Genomic DNA, 20524 nt, shown 5'->3' with positions numbered 1-20524 from the left:
CAAAATTATTCAGCCCCTTTACTTTCAGTGCAGCAAACTCTCTCCAGAAGTTCAGTGAGGATCTCTGAATGATCCAATGTTGACCTAAATGACTAATGATGATAAATACAATCCACCTGTGTGTAATCAAGTCTCCGTATAAATGCACCTGCACTGTGATAGTCTCAGAGGTCCGTTAAAAGCGCAGAGAGCATCATGAAGAACAAGGAACACACCAGGCAGGTCCGAGATGCTGTTGTGAAGAAGTTTAAAGCCGGATTTGGATACAAAAAGATCTCCCAAGCTTTAAACATCCCAAGGAGCACTGTGCAAGCGATAATATTGAAATGGAAGGAGTATCAGACCACTGCAAATCTACCAAGACCTGGCCGTCCCTCTAAACTTTCAGCTCATACAAGGAGAAGACTGATCAGAGATGCAGCCAAGAGGCCCATGATCACTCTGGATGAACTGCAGAGATCTACAGCTGAGGTGGGAGACTCTGTCCATAGGACAACAATCAGTCATATATTGCACAAATCTGGCATTTATGGAAGAGTGGCAAGAAGAAAGCCATTTCTTAAAGATATCCATAAAAAGTGTCGTTTAAAGTTTGCCACAAGCCACCTGGGAGACACACCAAACATGTGGAAGAAGGTGCTCTGGTCAGATGAAACCAAAATTGAACTTTTTGGCAACAATGCAAAACATTATGTTTGGCGTAAAAGCAACACAGCTCATCACCCTGAACACACCATCCCCACTGTCAAACATGGTGGTGGCAGCATCATGGTTTGGGCCTGCTTTTCTTCAGCAGGGACAGGGAAGATGGTTAAAATTGATGGGAAGATGGATGGAGCCAAATAAAGGACCATTCTGGAAGAAAACCTGATGGAGTCTGCAAAAGACCTGAGACTGGGACGAAGATTTGTCTTCCAACAAGACAATGATCCAAAACATAAAGCAAAATCTACAATGGAATGGTTCAAAAATAATCATATCCAGGTGTTAGAATGGTCAAGTCAAAGTCCAGACCTGAATCCAATCGAGAATCTGTGGAAAGAACTGAAAACTGCTGTTCACAAATGCTCTCCATCCCAACCTCACTGAGCTTGAGCTGTTTTGCAAGGAGGAATGGGAAAAAATGTCAGTCTCTCGATGTGCAAAACTGATAGAGACATACCCCAAGCGACTTACAGCTGTAATCGCAGCAAAAGGTGGCGCTACAAAGTATTAACTTAAGGGAGCTGAATAATTTTGCACGCCCAATTTTTCAGTTTTTGATTTGTTAAAAAAGTTTGAAATATCCAATAAATGTCGTTCCACTTCAAGATTGTGTCCCACTTGTTGTTGATTCTTCACAAAAAAAATACAGTTTTATATCTTTATGTTTGAAGCCTGAAATGTGGCAAAAGGTCGCAAAGTTCAAGGGGGCCGAATACTTTCGCAAGGCACTGTACATAAGTAAATGATTTACATCCCTTTGCTATGAGACTTGAAATTTAGCTCAGGTGCATCCTGTTTCCATTTGTCATGACTGTCCTGATCAGGTCAGGTTACAGGAGACCACAACCCCACGGATTATCTCTCAACCTCAACAGAGGAGAAGAGATCTAGAGATCTGTAGATGTGGGGGTTTTATGACCCCTCACGCCCCTGGTAAATCTCAGGCCACAGACAAATTCCTTTGTCCTGTTACTATGGAGAACCAGCCCCAGAACATTAAACATGAAATAAAGGGACTTTGGAACAATGGTTTCCGTCAGCCACAATGGTGGTCATGACGATGGATGGAATATGAAAATGTATGTCATTTTTGTTTTGTAATTAAAAGGTTAATAGATGGCGTTATTACGAAAACATTGTAACGTCAACAGTTTACCTAGTATATGTTTGATGTTTATACATTGTATGGAAAATGTCCCAATCAAAGAGAACGTTTTGGTAAAGATGAAATGTGAAGTTAGTTGTCTAAAATTGGATTTGAGTAAAGTCTAGACATTGCCTCTTAACTAGGTACGCCCAGAGAATTGCCCTAAAGGCAGTTACGCCCACTTCTGACCCGAGGGTATAAAACCTGTGCGTGAAGAATTTACAGAGAAGACTACGTGACCCAAGCTGCAGCCGAGGTCTGAAAAAGTCAACAAACCCAAAACGCAACACAAGTTTGAAGACAAATAAATATTTTTCTACCCAAGCTACGGATGAGTAAGCGGGTGAATTCAAGTCGAACCACCTAGCTTCCACTCCCCATCGTGGTATCTACACCGTTTCATTCCTACGCTGTGAGCTCTGAGCTACAGAGCTGTCTGTCCTCAGAAGAGCCCTTCCAGAGCAAGGGCGAGGGAACAGACTCCTAAGCCAAAAGGACACTGACATCGTGAGGATGACCAGAGAGTTGCGCCGGAGAAGTGCGTCATTGAGCAGCCTGAACGGGCCACGTGGAGAACCCATGGAGACCTTCCCCAAGTAATTACATCATTATATTCTGACAGATATATTCTGACTCTCTGGTCTGATGAAACCAACTCTTTGGACTGAATGCCAAGTGTCAAATATGGGGGACACCTGGCACCATCCCTACGGTGAAGCATGGTGGTGGCAGCATTATGCCACCACTTCAGTGGCAGGGACTGAGAGATTAGTCAGGAAAGAGGAAAATATGAACGGATCAAAGTACAGAGAGATCCTTGATGAAAACCTGCTCCAGAGCGTTCAGCACCTCAGACTGGGGGCAAAGGTTCACCTTCCAACAGGACAAAGACCCTAAGCACACAGCCAAGACAACACAGGAGTGGCTTCGGGACAAGTTTCTGAATGTACTTGAGTGGCCCAGCCAGAGCCCGGACATGAACCCGATCAAACATCTTTGGAAAGACCTGAAAATAGCTGTGAAGCGAAGCTCCTCATCCAACCTGACAGAGCTTGAGAGGATCTGCAGAGAAAAAAACTCCCCAATACAGGTGTGCTAAGCTTGTAGCGTCATACCCAAGAATACTCAAGGCTGTAATCACTGCCAAAGGTAATGCAACAAAGTACTGAGTAAAGGGTCTGAATAGTTATGTAAATGTGATATTTTTTTATTTTTATACATTTGCACACACAAAAAATACTGCTGTTTTTGCTTTGTAATTATGGGGTATTGTGTGTAGACTGAGGGGGGAGAAAACTATTTAATCGATTTTAGAATAAGGCTGTAACGTGACAAAATGTGGAAAAAGTCAAGTGGTATGAATACATTCCGAATGCACTTCATAAATATATAAGTACATTTATTAGTATGTAGTAGTGTTCTGTTCCTACTGTATACTGCAGATAAACTGAATGCCAACAGAGAGACTCCTCACAGCAGGCCTACTGCTGTACACCTGCTCCTCTATAAATGATTGGCAACCCAGCCCTTCTCCTTAATCCATCTCTCCTCTGCCTTCTCCTCTCCTCCATCACCAGTTCAGTCCTGCTGCCACTGTGATCCATCATTCTATTCTTTTCAGTTTACTCATCCCATCTTTACCCTTCATTTTCAGCTGCGCAGTGATGGTGTTAAAATTTAAAAAAAAGACTTGAGCATAATTTCTCAGCCACCTTTTAAAGCTGGGCCTCTCAGGAACTCACGACAGGAGGGAAGAGAGAGAGATGGATTATTACGGAGGCGGGGAGATGGATGGAAGTGGAGGCATTAGTCTATTTATTCAGCACATTCCAATGAAGTATTGTGTTGTTATTCACTGTCCTCTCTAAGGACTGCGGTTACAAACTTTCCACCGGTGTATATTTGACCTCTAGAAAGATGCTCATACCACATCAGTTCTGCATTTCTGCTGCAGTTTCTGTCTGTGTAAATAGATCATAAGGTCTACAACTTCTCTCCATCACACAGACAAATCATAGGTAACAGGGATTTCCAGGTGAACAAAAAGGACAGCAGACATTGATTAAATCAATTACAGGGAGACGCCTCCAGAATAGGAGCAGATAAAATGTTGAACTACATTAAATCACACAGCACCGAATGTTCTGTAAACACCAGGAGGCTTGTAGGAAGTCACAACATCAGATGCTACAGAATCCCAGTGGCACGGACACACTGATAAGTGTTTCTTCGAATCCAGTCAGGAGTCAAATTTTACACAACATTCAACACTTGGCAGACATTTTGACACAGGTCAAAGGTAAGATCATCAGTACATAGTTACATCAGATAATGATAAACAGGCACCAAACTGCTTCATTAAATATGGTACTTAAACATTCATGGTTAACTTTTTCCATTTCTCTCATGTTTATTACATATCAACCCATATCTATAGTAACTCAAATACAGGAAAATAATTGATCAAATAATTACAGCCCGAATCATATTTTAAATCAGTAGGACTCTGTAAATGTGAATCAAACAAGCACCAACACTGTGCACATGCAAGTGGAAGTAAAGTGGAACTTTAGAAAAAAGGCTTTCTCTTTGGGCAGAAGAAAACTGTATCCCGCTCTACACAGCCTTTAAATTATTCAGAGCTTGCGCTCTTCGGAGCCCTAACAGAGTATTCATTTGGTTAACCGGCACATGTTCAGATAAACATCTCGTTGCTACATATTCACGCTTGCCTCCATGGCTGCACGCATGTAAGAGAAGCTTTGAAATATAAAGCCTTCCTATAATCTTCACAGCATACATTTGACAAGACGTGCCAACACTTCAAAGACCAGAGCGTTTCAGCTAAACATTCCTCAGCATAGGCTATCAACACTGGAATAGTATCAGCTTTCAGAAGAGAACACAGACACACAGCTATTTTCCAAGATAATTAACTGATTTAATCTCCCCAGTTAAGCAGGGCAATTAATCTTGGTGAAAAGGGAGTGAGATGGGATGAAAAGGGCCTTTTCAATTGGAGGTCAATGATTTACAGCCAGATAGTAAACATGCATCTCTGCAGTCACGTTTCGCTAGCCTTGGCCTTAATTGTGTCCCGATTGAGACTGTTCCTTTTGCTGTGAGACACAAACAAATTGTGACTGGCTTAGATATGTCAGAGACCCACAGAGTTAATCCTGGAGAAGTCGTTATACCGCACATGACTCAGGGAGAGCTCGTCTTCATCATGCTTCATGGTCTGATGCTACAACAACCTAGAAGCTGTACATCGATCAGGTCAGTCTGAATGTTCTCTGAGGCAAAGTGAAGGACAACCGTGTTCCGGCGTGGACATGGGGATGTAAAGTCACTTGTTCCAGGTGGTTGCTTAGCCATTGTTTAACTTCAGTGTTCTAGTCAACGTCTAATGTGCTGAAGCACCACTTGTAATGAACAGCTGCCTCTTGGATTCCTCAGCACACTCATACAATGTTCCATGGCTGCAGGCTTGGACAGCAAGCGTTGACACCCAGGGGCGGACGGCACGAAATGCCATTTTTAGCCGAGAGGGCCTGTCGAACTTGGGATTTTAGAGCAAAATGATCATTATTTGGCTAACAATGGGGAAAGAAATGGGCTGGTGGGGGGGCCTCGAGAAAATAAATGGGCCGGCGAGTTAGAAGTGATTGGGCTAATTTCAGGTCCCAGTCTGCCCCTGTCGACACCCACACACACAAACGTTAGCCAACCAGAACAATAGCCACATGCACAGCTCACACACAGCTGTATTGAGTCATTGTCAAGCTGAGCTGCCATTATCAAAACAGCTCCAGTCCTGCTTGCTGAAGCAGTGATGTAATCAGGGCTGACCAGCATCAACATGCACCACAGGACAGGCTGGCCTCCCACCTCCCAGGAGGCCAGAGCATGGCTCCAGCACACGGCCACGACCTTGTCTCTGCTCCCCCTCTCCATCCTTCCAATCCTATCCCCCATGTCCCTCACCCGCTCAGTGCTATAAGCCTACCAAAACCTCTCTCCACAGGAGAGAAAGAGACAGGTCACAGATGGTCTCTTGACTTTTCAGGACTACACAATGACACTAACCGTCTTAACCCAATCTCCATACCCTCGGGGATATACTGGCTGTTCTGTAATACATGGAACTGAGTTACTGTGGTGGTAAAGGAGACTGTCTGGCACAAGGTTCCCTGTTCTACCACAACCAGTATCTTTCCAGGGAAAGACATGACAACATTCTTCTTGCACTGCAAGAATGCATGTTGTAATTGTAATAAAATGCAATATTTACAGTATGACCATATAAATTCCTACAAACTCTCTCCAGGTCCTTTTGCTTTATCCCGGACACTATGGTGACAGGTTGATGTATTAGAGCCCCCAGCCTCTGACAAAGATGTGCAGGGACCTATAGAGTCTCTATTGTAGCTGTGATCCATCTGCCCTTGACTCAGAGCCAGAGAACAATCCCATACATCAGCTAGAGACAGCTCTCTCCCCCAGTCTGAATCTATTCCAGCTGTACCAAATCCAACCAATCCACTGGATGATCTCAGGCCTGGAGGATTTTCATTGCTTTCCTCCCCCAGCCAGACACCACTAAGCCTCACATCTGTTCAATCTATGGCCATCATGGAGGTCAGTTCATAACTAATCTCACAGACATATCCACAGTCGGTCTCCTCTGTTCTGGACCTCAGGCATCTCTCCTCCTCTCTCTCATTATCCGTCTCTCCTTCGTTCTTCCCACCTCCAGACGCACTGCGGTTAGATGACTGAAGCAGGCAGGGGGTGAGACGATCTCGACTGTGCACTTCAGTTCAGCTACGTGGTAATCACTGTCGGTAACGGGCCATGCAGGAGAGAGCGAGAGGGAGGGGGCGAGATAGAGGGGGAGGTAAACTGTGCCCAAACCTTGCACCAGCCACAACACATCACCATCACCATTCTCCTCCTCCTCTATTGTTCCACCTTTCCCCCCACTAGCTGTACCTACTCTCCAGACAAGATGGGGCAGCTGAGGGGGAAGGGCAATAGGACTTCAATGTTTAATGCTAACCAGGGATGGGGTCAATTCTGTTTCAATTATGACTGGTCTACTTTTGTCAAGTCACACTCTTCAAACCTGAGGTGAACGAGAAGGAAACGAAACATACTTCATGAGGTATAAGAAAAGCACTTTTCATCATTTTACACTACTGGTGACTGCAGCAATCGAGGCTGATTCAGCACTTTAAAAATGGGAGCTGTCAAAGAAAGTGCAGGGTGCCCAAACGACCCCTCAGAAACATACAGTGCAGGGTGCCCAAATGACCCCTCAGGAAACATACAGTGCAGGGTGCCCAAACGACCCCTCAGGAAACATACAGTGCAGGGTGCCCAAACGACCCCTCGGGAAACATACAGTGCAGGGTGCCCAAACGACCCCTCGGGAAACATACAGTGCAGGGTGCCCAAACGACCCCTCGGGAAACATACAGTGCAGGGTGCCCAAACGACCCCTCGGGAAACATACAGTGCAGGGTGCCCAGACGACCCCTCGGGAAACATACAGTGCAGGGTGCCCAAACGACCCTCGGGAAACATACAGTGCAGGGTGCCCAAACGACCCCTCGGGAAACATACAGTGCAGGGTGCCCAAACGACCCCTCGGGAAACATACAGTGCAGGGTGCCCAAACGACCCCTCGGGAAACATACAGTGCAGGGTGCCCAAACGACCCCTCGGGAAACATACAGTGCAGGGTGCCCATACGACCCTCGGGAAACATACAGTGCAGGGTGCCCAAACGACCCTCGGGAAACATACAGTGCAGGGTGCCCAAACGACCCTCGGGAAACATACAGTGCAGGGTGCCCAAACGACCCTCGGGAAACATACAGTGCAGGGTGCCCAAACGACCCTCGGGAAACATACAGTGCAGGGTGCCCAAACGACCCCTCGGGAAACATACAGTGCAGGGTGCCCAAACGACCCCTCAGGAAACATACAGTGCAGGGTGCCCAAACGACCCCTCAGGAAACATACAGTGCAGGGTGCCCAGACGACCCCCAGGAAACATACAGTGCAGGGTGCCCAGACGACCCCTCAGGAAACATACAGTGCAGGGTGCCCAAACGACCCTCAGGAAACATACAGTGCAGGGTGCCCAGACGACCCCTCAGGAAACATACAGTGCAGGGTGCCCAGACGACCCCTCAGGAAACATACAGTGCAGGGTGCCCAAACGACCCTCAGGAAACATACAGTGCAGGGTGCCCAGACGACCCCTCAGGAAACATACAGTGCAGGGTGCCCAGACGACCCTCAGGAAACATACAGTGCAGGGTGCCCAAACGACCCTCAGGAAACATACAGTGCAGGGTGCCCAAACGACCCCTCAGGAAACATACAGTGCAGGGTGCCCAGACGACCCTCAGGAAACATACAGTGCAGGGTGCCCAAACGACCCCTCAGGAAACATACAGTGCAGGGTGCCCAGACGACCCCTCAGGAAACATACAGTGCAGGGTGCCCAGACGACCCCTCAGGAAACATACAGTGCAGGGTGCCCAAACGACCCTCAGGAAACATACAGTGCAGGGTGCCCAGACGACCCCTCAGGAAACATACAGTGCAGGGTGCCCAGACGACCACTCAGGAAACATACAGTGCAGGGTGCCCAAACGACCCTCAGGAAACATACAGTGCAGGGTGCCCAGACGACCCCTCAGGAAACATACAGTGCAGGGTGCCCAAACGACCCCTCGGGAAACATACAGTGCAGGGTGCCCAAACGACCCCTCGGGAAACATACAGTGCAGGGTGCCCAAACGACCCCTCGGGAAACATACAGTGCAGGGTGCCCAAACGACCCCTCGGGAAACATACAGTGCAGGGTGCCCAAACGACCCCTCGGGAAACATACAGTGCAGGGTGCCCAAACGACCCCTCGGGAAACATACAGTGCAGGGTGCCCAAACGACCCCTCGGGAAACATACAGTGCAGGGTGCCCAAACGACCCCTCGGGAAACATACAGTGCAGGGTGCCCAAACGACCCCTCGGGAAACATACAGTGCAGGGTGCCCAAACGACCCCTCAGGAAACATACAGTGCAGGGTGCCCAAACGACCCCTCAGGAAACATACAGTGCAGGGTGCCCAAACGACCCCTCAGGAAACATACAGTGCAGGGTGCCCAAACGACCGGCTGAGTCAAGCCGTCTCTGATCCACTTTCATGGGCAGTCAGCCATTAACTTGTGACACGTACTACCTCAGGATATACAAGTCTTCTCAACATCTAAGGTAAGTAACCATCTATTGTTTTGTTACGCAAAAGCCTGTGTGTGTGTGTGTGTGTGTGTGTGTGTGTGTGTGTGTGTGTGTGTGTGTGTGTGTGTGTGTGTGTGTGTGTGTGTGTGTGTATCTAGACCAAAGTCAAGGGCATTTTTCCACAGCACTGCCACTCCCCGTGTACCTTATCATTAGCCTTCTAAAGCAAATGATAATGTATTGCTCATGTTGGCTACTTCAACAAACCAGAGATAGAGAATTTCCACCCCTCTGGGAAAACAGTGATTCAAGTTCAAAGTTGTGTACAAGCTCACCCACTGACGGAGAATGGAAAGATGGAGGTGGAGATACGTTGCAATAGGAGAGGAGAATAGAGTATAGAGGAATAGGAAGATAGAGTATAGAGGAAGAGGAAGATAGAGTATAGAGGAAGAGGAAGATAGAGTATAGAGGAAGATAGAGTATAGAGGAAGAGAGTATAGAGGAATAGGAAGAGAGTATAGAGGAAGAGGAAGATAGAGTATAGAGGAAGAGGAAGATAGGGAAAGAGAGGAAGAGTGTTTATGTTGCATAATTGATTCAGGACTGCTGTGTTAGGATGGGCTCTGCCACAGTCGCCACTGTGAGGTTGATTAACTCAACCATGTCAGAGAGGCAGCCATTTATCGCACCTTTGATCCATTTCAACCTCAACCGCTTTGTAATGCTCCCAACCACACCATCGCCCTATGAGACCTGTGTGTGTGTGTGTGAGAGAGAGAGAGACCAGTGCCCTAGAATCGCCCTTTGCAGTCAGGTCCCACTGACTTCTTGTTGCAGAGCTCAGCATTGTATGACAGACAAGCGAGTCCTGCACTTGTTCATAATTAAGATGCCTGCCAACCTAGTGTGGAAATAAGAGCCCTCGAGTATGTGCCAAACTCTTATTGAATTCCTGAACAACACATCATGGCTTCATACCATTGCTTTCGGTGAAATAACTGGGCCAGTAGATGCAGGGGTTTTTTCTTTGGTTTTAGGAATGAGATAACCCGGGCATCTGAAGCTCATTTTATGCATTTCTACTAGTGCTGTCACCGACAAAAATTGAATCTTGGTCAACCAAGAGTAGTCTTTTCTTTTATTGGTTGAAATTTTCAAACGTGTATTTTTCTATATATAGACACACCTTAAGTGTTTTAATAAAATCAACTATATGTACTGAACTTGTCTGATGCTTTAGGAAGGCTGTTTGATTAAATAACTAAGACACACAAATGATTCAAGAGAGAGCCAGAGATCAAGATAGCCAGAAGAAAGAAGAAAAAAAATCCCGCTGCTCCCGCTTCGCAGAATTACGCTTCTGAAGTTGCCGGCAATAGGCTACACCAGCACCGGCTACACTATTTGGATGGCCAATTTATCTTATCATTTCTACCAGCCTGCATGCTAGTTCTGATTTTTATATGCACATTTTCATGGTACAGTGTAATTTCATTTATAATTCTTTGTATCTCAAAATCATTGTCTGTGGTTAATTTACATTCTATCTAAATGAAAATTATGAAAATCTAAAAGTAACTTTTATTGCATTGCCAACTATGTAAAAATAGCCTACATAAAGCCAACACATAAAAACATTGCAGCCTGCAGGTAGAAAATATCCTGATAAAAATAAATATCCTATGAATCACATTGGCTACGCATGGCCTGTCTGCAATGAACTTGAAACATTGTATCAACTATGAACTGTGTCACCCAGAAACTTGTGCTAGCAAACTTGAAACATTGTATGAAATATTCTGGGCCCTCAGTTTCCCGCAGCAGTGAGCTCTGGACAGACACAGCTGTTGGACATTTGTGAAAGCGATATGAAGTAATCAGGTATTTTATGACGTTTCCACTGGATCAGAACTTTACACTTTTCACTTTCATGTCAAATGTTAATCGAAAGGGAGAGAGCTGGAAATATCGTTCAAATCCTTTGAGAAACTATTGTCATTCTCAATTGATTGTAAAAACAGACTTTGTTAACTTGCTGTTTGAGGTGAAGAAAAATGAGTTGGAGAAGCTCCACAGCTCATTATAGGAACATTTATGGGCAAGCCAGGTAGACTAGTCCTACTTCTATATGCGTAAACAGGTGTGCATCCTTACTCAACGTTGACAGGAGCGTTTCAAACAAAAGACGATTAATAAATGGACTGAAATAAAAACTTGTTTCTCACAAGTGTAGCATAGGTCGTGAGTTCACACATCCACTACGAAAATAAGAACAATAGATGACTGTAATAATAATATATTCAATGCATTAACAAAAATGACCGTAACCAAACAAACACTTCAGATTAGAAATAATTGGAATTAATGGTAAAATATAGGCCACTACTGGTGATAAATGTAATGGGGAATTGATAGACACAGCAAACAAGGCACACGATGAAGTTATGTAGCAATGAATACACACAAAATGGCGGGAGAGCGCTCATTCTGGAGAGCCGTGCCTTGTGCATCTGAGCCACAATCCCCATATCCTTGGACCGTGCCATTCCCGTGGCCCCTGGATTACTCCAAAAATAACTGCTCGACTAAAACAAATCTTGTGTTTTCAATACAGACCCTTTTTGTCATTAAGTATTCCATATAAGGCACCCAGACCTTGTGAAAGATGCACAGTATACCCTTCATCTTGTAATAAATCACATCTAGTGATGCATAACTTGACATTTCTGCCACCCATTGTGACATTCTGGGAGGATAACCAACCATCCAATTAATAGCAATGCATTTCTTAGCCTCTATAAATGCCAGGTTCCATAGTTTTTTCTGGTAACTGTCTCCGGTATCAACATTTCCGAGCAAACACAAACAGCGGGAAGGGAATCTGTAGACATGCTGAGATAAAAGAACATACTCCTTTCCTGAACTCAGCCCCAAGATCATAACACATACAAACACGTCCCCTTTCGGATTTTACACCACCAGCAGAGGAACTACAGTTCTGAGTGCAAGATATTCAGTTTTACTGGCATAGATGACGTTCTATGGATGGTCTTAAACTGCAGTCATTTATGTCTGAGATTATATGAACATGACTGGGCATTCAAACATATCGGTATACATCATCAGTAGTGTCTCCCAGGTCTTCGTCACATTTTTTTTGGCCATGTTTTGTGTCATCAGGAAAAGCCTCTATAAACCCTTGATACAGTTTGGAAATCAACTTTAGAGGGTTGTTAGACTGCCTTAAAATTGTATAAATCTTTGAAGCTTCTGGCTTGTCCAGTGTTGGTGTTTGCAAAAGTTCACCTCAGCGCCGTCACAGACTGGTCTTCCCTATTTGACTGACCCTGCTGAGACCCCTGTCACCATCTGATCCTGCTCAGATGAATATCGGTCTTCAATCGTTTGGCCCCTGGGTTTATTGACTCAGGTCTAGTGTGATTGAGGCAAAAATAATAGCTAAAGTTAGTGATCTAGCTAGCTAACCTTAGCCAACTTTTGGCTAGCTCTAATGGTCCACCAACTGGCAAAAACTAGCCAAGTTAATTTACTTCTGTTGAAACGGAACAATAAGGCTACAAAACATTTCCATACACACTAAAGCAGTTAGATGCTGCTCCCTGACAGATAGCTAGAGGCTAAAGCTGAACTGGCTGTGGTAGCTACTAGCTAGCTAGTTCATTCTCTTCAGACGAGAGGGGACGAAACATTAGCTAACGTTACATGTCAGTTACACTACTAGCTAAGCACTGCAAATTTAAAAAAGTCTTAAATCAAACAGCTGTTAACTTGCCAGCTACAGTGGAGAGAACAAGTATTTGATACACTGCCGATTTTGCAGGTTTTCCTACTTACACAGCATGTAGAGGTCTGTAATTGTTATCATAGGTACACTTCAACTGTGAGAGCTGGAATCTAAAACAAAAATCCAGAAAATCACATTGTAGGATTTTTAAGTAATTAATTAGCATTTTATTGATAAAATGATATGATAAAACTGCTGGGGGGCAAAAATTATATTTCAATGTGGGGGTGTTGTGCACCTGAGTAGATGTGCGTAGGCAGAGGAACTCATACAATCCAATATCCTCAAACTTGGAATAACTTCCTTTTTCCATAAGTAAACTTCATTTGTGTTGTCAGGGGCATTAACATAAATCACAACCACACAAAGGTGCATTCTCATTAAGAAGCCATATAGAGGTTGCCTGAATGAGAGGAACACAATGCCCAAAGCAGAGCTAAGAACACCAGAGGGGGCAAAACCTTGTCACGTCTGGTTTGGTCCTGGCGATTCCTCTCTGACTGTTTCCAGCTTCAGGGCTCTATCATCCAGATGAGCAGGTGGCAGCAGCTCCCCTCTAACAATACCTACGGCTTTACAGATTAGAGAACCAAGATCACAGCTTCACACAGAGCCCCCCCCCCACCCCCATTAAGCAGCCGGGGCGTTAACACTTAGTGATGTCGTTGTTGTTAAGGCCATCATTCATTGTTACCGTGTATTGAAGGGCCAATTAGACAAATGAGGGCAAAACCCTGCAGGCCATTCACTTGTCCAAGCAAGTCAAGCTATAGGTAAATAGGTAACACTTCATTTAATAGTCCAGCCCATTTGGTGTTCAATGTGATATTTGCTTAGTATTTAGAAATGATGTGTAGTCAACCTGGTATCAAATAGTATGTGCTGGTTTTAATGAATCCCAAAGAAACTAGGAAAATAGAATGCAAACTAGGCAAATAGAATGCAAACTAGGCAAATAGAATGCAAACTAGGCAAATAGAATGCAAACTAGGCAAATAGAATGCAAACTAGGCAAATAGAATGCAAACTAGGCAAATAGAATGCAAACGAGGCAAATAGAATGCAAACTAGGCAAATAGAATGCAAACGAGGCAAATAGAATGCAAACTAGGCAAATAGAATGCAAACTAGGCAAATAGAATGCAAACTAGGCAAATAGAATGCAAACTAGGCAAATAGAATGCAAACGAGGCAAATAAAGCATTTCCGATAAATAAAAGATTTTGGACTGTTTCTACGGTCAATATGAGCAGAGACCCCCGGTCTGTAGTCCCCCTGTTCACCCAGTGGTGTCCCACCTGTCTGGCCATTCTCCGGGCCTCCCAGTAGGGTTTGGACTCCTCCACCGCCTTCCCAATCTTCTTGACCAGCTCATCCAGCTTCACCGTGGCCTCAACCAGCACCGAGCGGAACTTCTGCCTGGCATCCTGGAGGGGAAACAGGGAGAAAAGGTTAACTAGGACTGTAGCGAACTTCCAATCCTTTGCTTGCTATGAATGTTCACAAAGGTCATAGACTCAACAGTCATTTCAGTGTTTAGGCGATGACATCCTTATGTCATCGTTGTTAACCGTTTAACCAACCGGAGTTAACACTTGACAGCAAATATTAAGTTAGACGCAGCAGGATTTCACAAAACCAGAGTATTCATTCAGACTCTTAAAATACATTTTGACGTACGAGTCGGGGCTCTCCCTCCTTCGATTTTAAGAATTGAAAAGGCCAGTGTCCTAAAATTGCATTAGTCTGTTATCAAGTTAACAGGGGCAGCGATGTCGATGTAACCTTCAGACAGAAGCAAACAGGTAATTAACAAAGAAATGGCCATATGGAAATGATCATAGGAAATAGCCTTTTATGTGACACACCATCAGCTCCTGTTAATGTTTATTCATCCGTCATGGTGGTCAGATGTAAAAGCCCCAGCTAAGCATGTTGATAAAGACAATAACAGGCCTCCATTCAATCATATCAAAGCTCATCTAATCCGAAACATTCATTTGCCTTGAAACCGTTTTAGATAAGGCAGAGGAGATATTTCTGAGAACAAGCAAGTGGGGTCAAGTGTGACGTACAGAAGGAGACATGATGGACAGAAAACAAAAACAAGCATGAAAACAGATTCCTGGAGATGTCAGTGTATTGCACTTATGCAATACATTTATTGGATTATTTTGAATTCTTTGAAAGGTTCAATCTGACCATGGGATTTTATGTAAAGAGACTATAAATAAATCTGCACCAGTGTTCTGGACTAAGATATCCTTCCTGTTACCGGTTCAAATCTGAGGGATGGAAGGCCAATTGTGAGAACAGGGCAGGGACACACACTTCCTGTGACATCATCCTGCAACAAGCTGGCATCTGAGGACAAACACCATAGCCCCTGAACCCTAGCCCCTAAACCCTAGCCCCTAAACCCTAGTCCCTGAACCCTAGCCCCTGAAACCTAGCCCCTGAACCCTAGCCCCTGAACCCTAGCCCCTAAACCCTAGCCCCTAAACCCTAGTCCCTAAACCCTAGCCCCTGAACCCTAGCCCCTGAACCCTAGCCCCTGAACCCTAGCCCCTGAACCCTAGCCCCTAAACCCTAGCCCCTAAACCCTAGCCCCTAAACCCTAGCCCCTGAACCCTAGCCCCTGAACCCTAGCCCCTGAACCCTAGCCCCTGAACCCTAGCCCCTGAACCCTAGCCCCTGAACCCTAGCCCCTAAACCCTAGCCCCTGAACCCTAGCCCCTGAACCCTAGCCCCTGAACCCTAGCCCCTGAACCCTGAACCCTAAACCCTGAACCCTAGCCCCTAAACCCTAGCCCCTAAACCCTAGCCCCTAAACCCTAGCCCCTAAACCCTAGCCCCTAAACCCTAGCCCCCGAACCCTAGCCCCTGAACCCTAGCCCCTGAACCCTAGCCCCTGAATCCTAGCCCCTAAACCCTAGCCCCTGAACCCCTGAACCCTAGCCCCTGAACCCTAGCCCCTGAACCCTAGCCCCTGAACCCTAGCCCCTGAACCCCCTGAACCCTAGCCCCTGAACCCTAGCTCCTGAACCCTAGCCCCTGAACCCTAGCCCCTGAACCCTAGCCCCTGAACCCTAGCCCCTGAACCCTAGCCCCTGAACCCTAGCCCCTGAACCCTAGCCCCTGAACCCTAGCCCCTGAACCCTAGCCCCTGAACCCTAGCTCCTTCCCATTCAGTGTGTATGAAGATCAAGGAACCAAATACAGAGATGGTTCCACCACCGCTGTTTGCCATTTGCTCAATAGAGAAAATTCAGAGGATGGGTCCCTCACACCTCAGAGGTTACAGTGCAGTCTCTCTGTCTCTCACACCTCAGAGGTTACAGTGCAGTCTCTCTGTCTCTCACACCTCAGAGGTTACAGTGCAGTCTCTCTGTCTCTCACACCTCAGAGGTTACAGTGCAGTCTCTCTGTCCCTCACACCTCAGAGGTTACAGTACAGTCTCTCTGTCTCTCACACCTCAGAGGTTACAGTACAGTCTCTCTGTCTCTCACACCTCAGAGGTTACAGTACAGTCTCTCTGTCTCTCACACCTCAGAGGTTACAGCGCAGTCTCTCTGTCTCTCACACCTCAGAGGTTACAGTGCAGTCTCTCACACCTCAGAGGTTACATTGCAGTCTCTCTGTCTCTCACACCTCAGAGGTTACAGTGCAGTCTCTCACACCTCAGAGGTTACATTGCAGTCTCTCTGTCTCTCACACCTCAGAGGTTACATTGCAGTCTCTCTGTCCCTCACACCTCAGAGGTTACATTGCAGTCTCTCTGTCCCTCACACCTCAGAGGTTACATTGCAGTCTCTCTGTCCCTCACACCTCAGAGGTTACAGTGCAGTCTCTCTGTCCCTCACACCTCAGAGGTTACAGTGCAGTCTCTCTGTCTCTCACACCTCAGAGGTTACATTGCAGTCTCTCTGTCCCTCACACCTCAGAGGTTACATTGCAGTCTCTCTGTCTCTCACACCTCAGAGGTTACAGTGCAGTCTCTCTGTCCCTCACACCTCAGAGGTTACAGTGCAGTCTCTCTGTCCCTCACACCTCAGAGGTTACAGTGCAGTCTCTCTGTCCCTCACACCTCAGAGGTTACAGTGCAGTCTCTCTGTCTCTCACACCTCAGAGGTTACAGCGCAGTCTCTCTGTCTCTCACACCTCAGAGGTTACAGTGCAGTCTCTCACACCTCAGAGGTTACAGTGCAGTCTCTCACACCTCAGAGGTTACAGTGCAGTCTCTCTGTCTCTCACACCTCAGAGGTTGCATTGCAGTCTCTCTGTCTCTCACACCTCAGAGGTTACAGTGCAGTCTCTCACACCTCAGAGGTTACATTGCAGTCTCTCTGTCTCTCACACCTCAGAGGTTACAGTGCAGTCTCTCACACCTCAGAGGTTACATTGCAGTCTCTCTGTCTCTCACACCTCAGAGGTTACAGTGCAGTCTCTCACACCTCAGAGGTTACATTGCAGTCTCTCTGTCTCTCACACCTCAGAGGTTACAGTGCAGTCTCTCACACCTCAGAGGTTACAGTGCAGTCTCTCTGTCTCTCACACCTCAGAGGTTACATTGCAGTCTCTCTGTCCCTCACACCTCAGAGGTTACATTGCAGTCTCTCTGTCCCTCACACCTCAGAGGTTACATTGCAGTCTCTCTGTCCCTCACACCTCAGAGGTTACATTGCAGTCTCTCTGTCCCTCACACCTCAGAGGTTACATTGCAGTCTCTCTGTCCCTCACACCTCAGAGGTTACATTGCAGTCCCTCACACCTCAGAGGTTACATTGCAGTCTCTCTGTCCCTCACACCTCAGAGGTTACATTGCAGTCCCTCACACCTCAGAGGTTACATTGCAGTCCCTCACACCTCAGAGGTTACATTGCAGTCCCTCACACCTCAGAGGTTACATTGCAGTCTCTCTGTCTCTCACACCTCAGATGTTACAGTGCAGTCCCTCTGTCTCTCACACCTCAGATGTTACAGTGCAGTCTCTCTGTCTCTCACACCTCAGAGGTTACATTGCAGTCTCTCTGTCTCTCACACCTCAGAGGTTACAGTGCAGTCTCTCTGTCTCTCACACCTCAGATGTTACAGTGCAGTCCCTCTGTCTCTCACACCTCAGATGTTACAGTGCAGTCTCTCTGTCTCTCACACCTCAGAGGTTACATTGCAGTCTCTCTGTCTCTCACACCTCAGAGGTTACATTGCAGTCCCTCTGTCTCTCACACCTCAGATGTTACAGTGCAGTCTCTCTGTCTCTCACTCCTCAGATGTTACATTGCAGTCCCTCACACCTCAGAGGTTACAGTGCAGTCTCTCTGTCTCTCACACCTCAGAGGTTACAGTGCAGTCTCTCTGTCCCTCACACCTCAGATGTTACAGTGCAGTCTCTCTGTCCCTCACACCTCAGAGGTTACAGTGCAGTCTCTCACACCTCAGAGGTTACAGTACAGTGTAGTCTCTCCGTCCCTCACACCTCAGAGAGGTTACAGTACAGTCTCTCTGTCCCTCACAACTCAGATGTTACAGTGCAGTGTCTCTGTCCCTCACACCTCAGAGGTTACAGTACAGTGCAGTCTCTCTGTCCCTCACACCTCAGAGAGGTTACAGTACAGTCTCTCTGTCCCTCACAACTCAGATGTTACAGTGCAGTCTCTCTGTCCCTCACACCTCAGAGGTTACAGTACAGTGCAGTCTCTCTGTCCCTCACACCTCAGATGTTACAGTGCAGTCTCTCTGTCCCTCACACCTCAGATGTTACAGTACAGTGCAGTCTCTCTGTCCCTCACACCTCAGATGTTACAGTGCAGTCTCTCTGTCCCTCACACCTCAGATGTTACAGTACAGTGCAGTCTCTCTGTCCCTCACACCTCAGAGGTTACAGTACAGTGCAGTCTCTCTGTCCCTCACACCTCAGAGGTTACAGAACAGTGCAGTCTCTCTGTCCCTCACACCTCAGAGGTTACAGTACAGTGCAGTCTCTCTGTCCCTCACACCTCAGATGTTACAGTGCAGTCTCTCTGTCCCTCACATCTCAGATGTTACAGTACAGTGCAGTCTCTCTGTCCCTCACACCTCAGAGGTTACAGTACAGTACAGTGCAGTCTCTCTGTCCCTCACACCTCAGATGTTACAGTGCAGTCTCTCTGTCTCTCACACCTCAGATGTTACAGTGCAGTCTCTCTGTCCCTCACACCTCAGAGGTTACAGTGCAGTCTCTCACACCTCAGAGGTTACAGTGCAGTCTCTCTGTCCCTCACACCACAGAGGTTACAGTGCAGTCTCTCTGTCTCTCACACCTCAGATGTTACAGTGCAGTCTCTCTGTCTCTCACACCACAGAGGTTACAGTGCAGTCTCTCTGTCTCTCACACCTCAGATGTTACAGTGCAGTCTCTCACACCTCAGAGGTTACAGTGCAGTCTCTCTGTCTCTCACACCTCAGAGGTTACAGTGCAGTCTCTCTGTCTCTCACACCTCAGAGGTTACAGTGCAGTCTCTCTGTCTCTCACACCTCAGAGGTTACAGTGCAGTCTCTCTGTCTCTCACACCTCAGAGGTTACAGTGCAGTCTCTCTGTCCCTCACACCTCAGATGTTACAGTGCAGTCTCTCCGTCCCTCACACCTCAGATGTTACAGTGCAGTCTCTCTGTCCCTCACACCTCAGAGGTTACATTGCAGTCTCTCTGTCCCTCACACCTCAGATGTTACAGTGCAGTCTCTCTGTCCCTCACACCTCAGATGTTACAGTGCAGTCTCTCTGTCCCTCACACCTCAGAGGTTACAGTGCAGTCTCTCACACCTCAGATGTTACAGTGCAGTCTCTCTGTCCCTCACACCTCAGATGTTACAGTGCAGTCTCTCCGTCCCTCACACCTCAGATGTTACAGTGCAGTCTCTCTGTCCCTCACACCTCAGAGGTTACAGTGCAGTCTCTCTGTCTCTCACACCTCAGATGTTACAGTGCAGTCTCTCTGTCTCTCACACCTCAGAGGTTACAGTGCAGTCTCTCTGTCTCTCACACCTCAGAGGTTACAGTGCAGTCTCTCTGTCTCTCACACCTCAGAGGTTACAGTGCAGTCTCTCTGTCTCTCACACCTCAGAGGTTACACTGCAGTCTCTCTGTCTCTCACACCTCAGAGGTTACACTGCAGTCTCTCCGTCCCTCACACCTCAGATGTTACAGTGCAGTCTCTCTGTCCCTCACACCTCAGAGGTTACATTGCAGTCTCTCTGTCCCTCACACCACAGAGGTTACAGTGCAGTCTCTCTGTCCCTCACACCTCAGAGGTTACAGTGCAGTCTCTCACACCTCAGAGGTTACAGTGCAGTCTCTCTGTCCCTCACACCTCAGATGTTACAGTGCAGTCTCTCCGTCCCTCACACCTCAGATGTTACAGTGCAGTCTCTCTGTCCCTCACACCACAGAGGTTACAGTGCAGTCTCTCTGTCCCTCACACCTCAGATGTTACAGTGCAGTCTCTCTGTCCCTCACACCACAGAGGTTACAGTGCAGTCTCTCTGTCTCTCACACCTCAGATGTTACAGTGCAGTCTCTCTGTCTCTCACACCTCAGAGGTTACAGTGCAGTCTCTCTGTCTCTCACA

General features: G+C 46.7%; 1 protein-coding gene across 1 annotated transcript in view; it reads right to left on the bottom strand.

The window, feature by feature from the left end:
* Positions 1-20524, bottom strand: part of LOC118367528 (SH3 domain-binding protein 5-like) — a 40583-nt gene that overhangs the window by 13541 nt on the left and 6518 nt on the right. The window contains exon 3 of the mRNA XM_052494409.1: positions 14216-14344. Coding sequence (XP_052350369.1) covers positions 14216-14344 — 129 coding nt within the window. The remainder of the gene's footprint in view (positions 1-14215; positions 14345-20524) is intronic.

Source organism: Oncorhynchus keta, chromosome 34 (assembly GCF_023373465.1).
Source record: "Oncorhynchus keta strain PuntledgeMale-10-30-2019 chromosome 34, Oket_V2, whole genome shotgun sequence".
In the NCBI taxonomy this organism is placed as follows: Eukaryota; Metazoa; Chordata; class Actinopteri; order Salmoniformes; family Salmonidae; genus Oncorhynchus; species Oncorhynchus keta.
The sequence above is the reverse complement of the archived record's forward strand: the minus strand, read 5'-3'. Positions and strand labels throughout refer to the sequence as shown.